At 38.4% G+C, this 10,479-nt stretch overlaps 1 protein-coding gene across 1 annotated transcript; it reads right to left on the bottom strand.

Moving 5' to 3' along the window:
• Window positions 1–1,041: 1,041 nt before the first annotated feature.
• LOC125092446 (uncharacterized protein CXorf51A-like) lies at window positions 1,042–1,803 on the bottom strand. The gene is made up of 2 exons (XM_047716936.1): window positions 1,592–1,803; window positions 1,042–1,406 (listed from the first exon to the last, which is right to left on the bottom strand). Exons 1-2 carry the CDS (start codon window positions 1,712–1,714, stop codon window positions 1,182–1,184), a joined length of 348 nt encoding a protein of 115 aa, XP_047572892.1. The 5' UTR covers window positions 1,715–1,803; the 3' UTR covers window positions 1,042–1,181.
• Between the last annotated feature and the right edge of the window lie 8,676 nt (window positions 1,804–10,479).

The raw sequence follows: 10,479 nt of genomic DNA, 5'->3' as shown, positions 1-10,479 counted from the left end.
CACAAGAACATTGCTGGTTCTCTCAATAAGTATGTTGATGTGAAAAGAAGCTAGATAAAATGAGTATAGTTTATATTTAGTAGCATTGTATACTACTGGGATCAGTACAATCCGTAGAGTTAGCAAGGAAATCAGTAGTTATCTGAGGATGGGAGTACTATGGCCAAGGGCCAGGAGTAAACTTGGGGGTGATGGATATGTTCCCTTTCAAAATTGTGATGATGGTTTAACAGTGTATACATAGGACCAACCTCCTCAAACTGTCACTTTAAGCATGTGCAATTATTATATGTCCATTACACTTTAATAAACTAATTTACAGTGATAGTCTCTTCAGAAAAAAAACAACTTTGAGAGAACAAGAATAAAAGATAGTCTCCCCTCCAAATACGTTTAGAATTCTCTGTAGACAATGCTTTCCTCTATTGCCTGCACTGAAGGCAGACTCTCTTCCCACTGCCCTGCCCTTGGAAGGTCACTGCTCCACTCTGTTTCTTAAGAAAGTGGGCTAATCAGTGTTGGGTTTGTGGCTTCCATTCACCATTATTTTCATCTTTAGGGTGCTTTTAGTAGCTTTTATTAAAGCTACTAAAGGCTTTTGGCCTTTCTGAGGACTTTTAGTTGTTGACCATTATAGGGTAAAATGTAACAAACACCACTGTGAGGTCAGTGGCCTGGAAGTTATTTCCTTGTTCAGCTTTGGGGATGGTACTGCCACCCACACACCTCACTCCATATAGGCTCTGGCAATCTATACTTTGACGTCATTCTCCCTCCCTGCCCTCTCCCCACCTCCCAAAGACAGAAACACCAAGCCCCTTTTCTTCTTGCCCGCTAGATCAAGTGTTCAGGAGGAAATTTGTCTTCAGTGCTCAGTCCTGACCCAGTCTTTATCCCCACAATCTGGTTAACTGTAATTCTGCCAGTCTGGTCCCCAACCCTACAGTACCCTGTGTTTCTTCCTTTTTGGACTACTGCCTCTTCCTTTCCCTCCCTGATCCCACCATGAGAGAACTCATAGAAACACACATGAACTTCCACAACAGGTTGGCTTTATTTCAGGTATCATCAGAATACCTTGATGCTGTAAAATTCAATGTCTACACAATGGGCCATTTCTCAGCCACCAGACCGCTGGAGACTTAGCAGGTTTTACTGAAGTCTCTGGCCCCACTCTGGAGTTACTGGCTGCCCGGGTCATCATTTGATGTGGCAGACTCCTCCACCTTCTCTTGGGCTTGCTCTGGCTCATTTTGGTTCAGTCTCTCATTCAGGCTGTGATAGTGACCGAAGACTGGTGTTCCAGCTTTTTTAGGCTTTCTTATAGGGTTGGTAGTTTTTACTGAGACTTTTTTACTCAAACTCTTTTGAACGGGTCTTTTTACCTTCAGGGTTGTCTTCAGCACCTGGAACAACAACAGAGGCCAAAAGGCATTGGCTTAGGGGAAGAAGACAGGATATTGATAGAAAAGGGGGCATCACAAGCAGATGTCAGGGCTGAGGAAGGAGTTTGTGCCAGGTGAGCAAATGGTAAGATTCTTGGGGAGGGGAATCAGTGAAGAAAAGAGTATCTCGGATAGGGTCATCTTACCTTGCCACCACCTTTTGACCTGGGTTGATAGGGACTCTTTGTCTTTTTCCTCTGTTCAGAACTTGAGGTTGGTTGCTCCATATCCTTGTTGGGCTGTGGTAGTTTCCTGGGTACCTTAGACATATTGAAGCTTCCCAGTGGTCTACCCTAGGCCTCCTAACTGTTCTACTGCGTATAACTCTTCCCAGGACAACAAAAGACCATACCCTTCAGCTGTGATTGGTCAGCTAGGCTCTTGCCAGCCAATGGTGGTTAAGGTGGGGCTCAGGCATCACAAAGCCCTCCTTATGACACTACTCTGTTTTGGGGAAGGTTGATGGGGAGGCCAAAATGTGGCTTTGGGAAGGTTGCTAGGGAGGTCAAAATGTGGCTCTGACATTTCAAAGTACCATCCCTGACCCTTCTAGATGGGAGGGGAAATGATTAGAAGCTGAAAATGGTTTGGTTAGAGAAAGGAGGCTTTTCTTTAACATTCCCCCCAAAAGTTTTCCCAAACTGAACTACCACGGTTCCTCATATCCCCATGTTCAACCATGGTAGTACTCATGGTAGAGAAAGCACCTTTCCTGCCATCTGTTCCCTAAGGCCACCCCTATTCAGTGGTTTATTTTGCTGTATCCCACCCTTAGTTGTTAGCTAGTGTTTGGGACATTTTACCTAAAATCCCTCCAAGAGCAATATGACTGAATTTAAATATCAGTGGAACTATGGCTCATCTTATAAACTAACAAAAAGCTCCCATGAATAAGCTCTCTACCTATAGCATTTGGTGTTAAAGGCTACTGATTTGATTAGATTGTTTTCTGCCAGCTCTGTGACTTACAGGCAGGGATTAGAATTAACTGACCACCCATGAAGGTTGCTTTTATCTTTTATTATATTTTTGGACTCTGACCATGTTATTGTCATTGAGTTTTGCAAGGTTCTCTCTCTTATATTTTATTAATATTTTATCTGTTTTTCTTCTTCCTAGATCCCAACACTCATTTCTTTCCCACCATTAGGCATCTACTCTGATGTGTTTCAATTATGTCCTTGCATATGTTTGTACTCTTCTGAAATATGTGGCTTTCTTAAATATGCAGTGTTTGAATGCATATTATCGTGCTGTAGATCTTGTTTCTTAACTTATGCACTCAACCCTATGCTTTTAAGTTTAACTTATATGGCTATATGCATCTAGTTCACTGTGTCTAATGCTTCATCATAGTACATTAGCATCATGCACCAAGTTTTGCTTGTCCATTATTTCCCCTTTTGTGGAACACCTGTGTTGGCTCTCCACTCCATTCCTACAAACAATGCTGTGATGAACATCCTCAATCATGTTCCCTTATGGACTTCTGCATATAATTCTCTGGGATTTACACTCAAGGATAGAATTTCTAGTTCCTACATACACGTAATTCTTAGTCCATTTGAGCTACTATAACAGAATACCATAGACTGGCTGGCTTAAACAACAAACATTTATTCCTCATAGTTTTGGAGGTTGGAAGTCCAAGATTAAGATGCCAGCATGGTTGGGCTCTTGATAAAGACCCTCTTCTTATGTCCTTACATGGCCTTCCTTGATGGGTGAGAAAGAGAGAGCTATCTCCTCTTTTTTTTTAAATAGGGCATTAGTGCTGTGAGTTGTATAAGACTGATGAATCACAGATCTGTACCCCTGAAACAAGTAATACATTATATGTTAATAAAAATAAATAGGGCACTAATTGCATTATTAGGCCCCATTCTCATGACCCATTCTAACCCTAATAACCTCCCCAAAGCCACACCTCCAAATACTGTCACATTGGGGATTAGAGCTTCAACATAAGAATTTTAGCAGGACACAGACATTCAGTGTATATAAGGAATAATTTTGCTAATTATTGCCAGATTACTTTCCAAAATCTACCAATAGAATTATATTGTTACCTGTTTCCCTACACATAAACTAATACTTGGTATGGAAGGCAACTTCTGATATGGCTCCCAGTTCACACTTTTGTGAAATCCACTACCCTTGAGTATAGGATATATACAGTGACTTGCTTCTAATGAATGGAATCCATAGAAACTGGTAAAAGTAGTGGGGTGTTATTGATCATTAGTTAACATAATGAGGTTTCCTCTTACAATAACTCTTTTGCTGACAGTCTCTCTTGCCTTCTTATTTTCTCATTCTGATGAAAACATATTGTGAGATAATCAGTGAAAAGTCTCTTAAGGAACATCCCACGAGGAACTGAGCCCTCTGCACAACAAACCACAAGGAACTGAATCCTATTAACAAGCACACTAGCGGACTGGGAAGTTGGTGCTTTCCAAATGAGACTTGAGATGATGTAGCCTTGCAAGAGACCCAGGGCCAGAGGACCCAGATAAACTACTCCCAGGTTCTTGACCCACAGAAACTCTGAGATAATAGATTTTGGCATTTTAAGCCACTAAATTTTGGGGTAATATTTTTTTAAAGATTTTATTTATTTATTTGACAGAGAGAGATCACAAGTAGACAGAGAGGCAGGCAGAGAGAGAGAGAGAGAGGGAAGCAGGCTCCCTGCTGAGCAGAGAGCCCAATGTGGGACTTGATCCCAGGACCCTGAGATCATGACCTGAGCTGAAGGCAGCGGCTTAACCCACTGAGCCACCCAGGCGCCCCTGGGGTAATATTTTTACATAGCAAATGATAACTAATACTTAGTATTATCCAACTTTTAATTTTTAAAAGATTTTATTTATTTATTTGACAGAGAGAGATCACAAGTGGACGGAGAGGCAGGCAGAGAGAGAGGGAAGCAGGCTCCCCACTGAGCAGAGAGCCCGATGTGGGGCTTGATCCCAGGACTCTGAGATCATGACCTGAGCTGAAGGCAGAGGCTTTAACCCACTGAGTCACCCAGGAGCCCCCAACTTTTAATTTTTAAGAAATTTGATAACACAATCTCTTTTTTACTTCTGTGATTACTAGTGATGAAGCTATTCAGATTTTCTATCTTTAAAATTTTTTGGTTATTAATATTTTTCATTATTGGATTTCTTTTCTTTTTCATGTTGATTCCATCATTACTTTGTAATTTTTGGATATTAATTCCTTGTTAGTGAGCTTTATCTTTGATATACTTTAAATATAAATCCTTGATATTTATCTGATTTTGTTATTCTCAACATACTTTTCCTGCACCATCTGATATGTGGTGATATCTTTATCATATGCCTTTTATTTTTAGGGAGTATTCGTCGATCATGGCCTCCAGTGCTAGGCTGAATGTAGAGGCAACATCAGATATTTATATCCTGAAGGTCATGTGCCTAAGCTGTTAACAGTAAGTAGGAGAGGTTTTATTTGTTTTTGCTATGAAGACTTAATCATGTTAAAGAAGTTTCTAACTGTTCTCATTTTTTGGTAAAAGCTTTTTAAAAAAACAAACAAACAAGAGATTCTTAACTCTAGGAAACAAACTGAGGGTTGCTGGAGGGGAGGTGGGTAAGGGGATGGGTAATTGGGTGATGGGATTTAAGGAGGGCCCTTGATGGAATGAGCACTGGGTGTTATATGCAACTGATGAATTACTAAATTCTACCCCTGAAATTACTAATATGGTATATGTTAACTAAACTGAATTTATTTATTTATTTTTAAAGATTTTTATTTACTTGACAGAGAGAAAGCGAACACAAGTAGGGGGAACAGCAGAGGGAGAGGAAGAAGCAGGCTTTCCACTGAGCAGGGAGTCTGATGCAGGACTTGATGCCAGGACCCTGGGATCATGACCTGAGCTGAAGGCAGACACTTAACTGACTGAGCCACCCGGGTGCCCCAGATAAATTGAATTTAAAATAATTATAATTATTTTATATATAATATATATAATACATATAATAATTATATATATAAAATAAATATAAAATATATAAAAATAAAATAAATAAGATAAATATATATTATAATAACTATAATATATATAATAATAATTTAAAATAATCATATGTCTGAAAAGACGTTTATCATCATTAACCATAAGGGAAATGCAAATCAAGAGTACAATGAAATAACCACTCATAAATGTAGGAATGGCTAAAATCAACAAGAAACAACATGTTTGGGTGAGGATGTTGAGAAAAAGAAACCCTCATGCACTGTTGGTGGGAATGCAAACTGGTGCAGTCACTATGGAAAACTACAGGAGATTCCTCAAAAAGTTAAAAATAGAACTATCATAAGATCCAGCAATCATACTACTGTGCATATCCAAAGAATATACAAAAACAGTAATTCAAAGGGATACGTGCATCCCTGTGTTTATAGCAACATTATTTACAATAGCCAAATAATGGAAGCAACTCAAGTGCCTATCTATTGATGAGTGGATAAAAAAGATGTGGTATATGTATACAATGGAATATTATTTAGTCATAAAAAGAATGAGATTTTGCCATTTGCAGTGACATGGACGGAGCTAGAGAGTATAATGCTAAGCAAAATAAGTCAGAGAAAGACCATATCATATGGTATTTATATGATTTCACTCATGTGTAATTAAAGAAACAAAACAAAGGAGCAAAGGGAAAAAAGAAAGAGGGACAACACAAGAAACAGACTTTTAATTATAGAGAACAAACTGATGGTTACTCTAGGGGAGGTGGGTGGGGAGATGGATGAAATAGGTGATGGGGAGTAAGGAACATACTTGTCCTAATGAGCATAAGGTGATGTATGGAAATGTACACTTGAAATACACAAGTTGTACATTGTATTACACTATACACCTGAAACTAATGAATACTTAAAAAATAAGTCTTTATAAAGTGGTTTTGCTATACCTATTGAGATAATTATTAAATGAAATATTTTCCTTATTTTATTAGGGTAGAGAATCATGCAGACATTTTCCTATCTTAAATCAGTCTCACATTCCTAAGGCAACTATTCGATTATGATGCATTATTATTGTCACCTTATTTTATAATTTAATATCTGTTTATAAGGGAAATTGTCCTTTTTAAATTATTGTATTTATTTTGTCATTATATTCAGTTAGCCAACATATCATAAATTTTTATTGTAATGTTCAGCAATTCATTAGTTGCATATAACCCCCAGTGCTCATACCAACACGTGCTCTCCTTGATACCCACCACCTGATAACCCCATCCTTCTACCTTCCACCCTTCTGTAACCCTCAGTTTGTTTCCTGGAGTCCAGACTCTTATGGTTCATCTGCCTCTTGGATTTCTTCCCATTCAGTTTTCCCTCCCTTCCCCTGTGATCCAAATTATCCTTTAAATTTCATTTTGTGATTTTTTTTTTAATTTTTTTATTTTTTCAGCATAACAGTATTCATTATTTTTGCACCACACCCAGTGCTCCATGCAATCCATGCCCTCTACAATACCCACCACATGGTGCCCCCAAACTCCTACCCCCCACCCCTTCAGAACCCTCAGATTGTTTTTCAGAGTCCATAGTCTCTCATGGTTCACCTCCCCTTCCAATTTCCCTCAACTCCTTTCTCCTCTCCATCTCCCCTTGTCCTCCATGCTATTTGTTATGCTCCACAAATAAGTGAAACCATAGGATAATTGACTCTCTCTGCTTGACTTATTTCACTCAGCATAATCTCTTCCAGTCCCGTCCATGTTGCTACAAAACTTGGGGATTCATCCTTTCTGGTGGAGGCATCATACTCCATAGTGTATATGGACCACATCTTCCTTATCCATTCGTCCATTGAAGGGCATCTTTTTTTCCTCAGTTTTGAAATTGAAATTATGCTAGTCTTATAAAATGGCTTGGTAAGCTTTCTCTCATTTTCAGTTTTCTGATACACATGTATGAGAGAGAATTGTCTGTTCCTTGAACATTTTGTAAAATTTATAAAGCCATCTAGATCTAGGGCTTCACTGTATGTGGGGCAATGGATGAGGAGAGTCTGATTACCACTTTTTTAAATTTTTTTAAAAATATTTTATTTATTTATTTGACAAAGAGAGAGCGATCACAAGTAGGCAGAGAGGCAAGCAGAGAGAGAGGAGGAAGCAGGCTCCCGGTGGAGCAGAAAGCCCAATGCGGGGCTTGATCCCAGGACCCTGAGATCATGACCTGAGCGGAAGGCAGAGGCTTTAACCCACTGAGCCACCCAGGTGCCCCTGATTACCATTTTTATTTAATAGTTGTCTGCATTTGAATTTATGACAGGGACTACTTAATAATACCAATTCATTCCCTTTCAGAATTTAGAACCTATTGATGCATACATTTGTGTCAGAGAGAGATCCAGAAAAGGTGACTGTAAGTTGTGACTTTAGATCTCTAGCCAAGTGGACTTACTAATATTTCACCCTTGAATTCACCAAATCCCTTATCACATGGCAGATCAGAATTCACCTTTCAGCTGGTAGGGCTGATCCTGTGAAAAGAAAGTGGATGAGAAGGGGGTGAGTGAAGCATGCTCCACTGCTTCTTAGAAATTTACCAACGAAATCCCTGCCTCTTCCTGGGGAGAAATGAGTGAGGTGGTGGAGAGAGGCTAAATGTATAAAAAATTACACCGGAACGAATAAGAGTCTCCGAAACAGTTGGCCTTATGGGTTTCCTCTGCAAAATTTAGCCATTTGTACTGTTTACCCCAACAATATGTTCATTTCTTCTTAAGCTTCCAGTATATTGGCAAGTACTTACTCATACTATTTCATTCCTTTTTAAGATGCTACAGTATTTTTCCTTGTTCGTATTTTGAGTCTTATTTTTTTCTTCATGTCTCACTTATGGTTTATCTTACTAATCTTTTTAAGTAATCATTTCTTGATGTTATAATTGTTCTTTTGGTCTATATTTCTATTTCCTCCTTTCTGGTTTCTTTTGCATTTACTCTGTTGCCCTTTCTTCCAGCTTGTTGAGCTGTACTCATAGTTTGTCTGTCCTCAGTAATTTTTGATTTCTGATAAAAGTATTTAAGCAGTAAATTTCTCCTAACACTCTATGATACTTATATGTCACAAATCTTTTAGTGTTAAGTAGTGTTAGGAATATATCACAGGTATTTAAAACTATTACCTCTTTAATCTAATCATTTAGTATGATTTTAGTTTCTAAGCATATTGGATTTTAAGCCATCCTTTAAAAATTTATTTTTAATTTTATTATAATTAAAGGACATAGTCTGTAGGATAATGATTCATTAAAGTTTGTTAAGACTTTTTTTAAAAGATTTTATTTATTTATTTGACAGACAGAGATCTCAAGTAGGTTGAGAGGCAGGAAGAGAGAGAGAGAGAGAGGAGGAATCAGGGTCCCCACTGAGCAGAGAGCCCGATGCTGGGTTCGATCCGAGGATCCTGGGATCATGACCCAAGCCGAAGGCAGAGGCTTTAATCCACTGAGCCACCCAGGTGCCCCTTGTTAAGGCTTTTTTTGTGAACTTGTATTGTCAATCTTGAGACTATTCCTTGATCATTTGAAAATAATGTGTATTTCTATTTGTTGAAGGTAAATTTTCTCTATAGTAGTTTGTGCTTATTGATTCTTTTTTGTTTAAATTCAATTAACCAACATATAGTACATCATTAGTTTCAGATGTAGTGTTCAATAATTCATCAGTTGTGTATGACACACACTGTTCATTACATCATGTACCTTCCTTAATGCTCATCACCCAATTACCCCATCCCCCCAACCTCCCCTCCAGCAACCCTCAGTTTGTTTCCTGAGATTAAGAGTCTCTTATGCTTTGTCCCCCTCTCTGGTTTCATCTTGTTTCATTTTTCCCTCCCTTCCCCTATGATCCTCTGTCTTGTTTCTCAAATTCCTCGTATCAGTGAGATTGTATGATAATTGTCTTTCTCTGATTGACTTATTTCACTCAGCATAATACCCTCTAGTTCCATCCATGTCATTGCAAAAGGCAATATTTCAGGTTTTTTGATGGCTGCATAATATTCCATTGTAGATATATACCATCTCTTCTTATCCATTCATCTGTCGGTGGACATCTGTGCTCTTTCCATAGTTTGGCTCTTGTGCACATTGCTGCTATAAACATTGTGGGTGAGCCAGGTGGTGTGTATTAAGGAGGGCATGGATTGTAAGGAGCACTGGGTGTTATATGCCAACATAAATCATGGAACACTACATCAAAAACTAATGACATACTGTATGGTGAGTAACATAACACAATTTAAAAAATAACCAAAAAACTCCATTGTGCTTATTGATTGTATTATTCATATCCTCTTTCTCTGCCCCCCGCCGACCTTGGCCCTTCTTCTTTTGATTTCTAGTTGCCTAGCATAACTATTTACATACTTTCATTTTCATCCACTGTACTTCCGATGGGGGCCTCACTTTGTTAGCATTCAGCACCTTACCAACTGATTATTTAGTGGGACACATGTCTGAGCCTAAAGACTTTGCCATATCTCCATCTGAACCTTCTAGGAAGAACCTTCTCTGCAAATACCTGGAATATCTATAAGCATTACGAAAGGATGTAGATCCCTGGAGCCTTATTAGGTACAAAAGTCCCCCTACATTTGTACTTTTGGGGAATGGAAATGAAACGCCCAAGACTTCCTCTAGCTGGGAAAATTTTAACCACAGTTCCTTTAGATCTTTCACATCTTTATTATTATTATGGGAGTTTTTAATGAACACAAAGTACATGGCTTTGGCTTTATTCAAGCAGTGGACATATAACAGGAACTCAGTAAATGCTTGAATGAATAAATGAATGACTACATAGATGCATGAATTCATGTATAGGCAGCTTATAGTCAGTGACAGTACCTTTATTCTGAAGCACTTTCACTTAGTCATCTGTAATTATTGAGAATTATCTTCTCATTTTGTTTAAACATTTATTTAATTAACAGTAATACTCACATATTTATGCATGTCAGTA

Source organism: Lutra lutra, chromosome X, assembly GCF_902655055.1.
Source record: "Lutra lutra chromosome X, mLutLut1.2, whole genome shotgun sequence".
Lineage (NCBI taxonomy): Eukaryota > Metazoa > Chordata > Mammalia > Carnivora > Mustelidae > Lutra > Lutra lutra.
The sequence above is the reverse complement of the archived record's forward strand: the minus strand, read 5'-3'. Positions and strand labels throughout refer to the sequence as shown.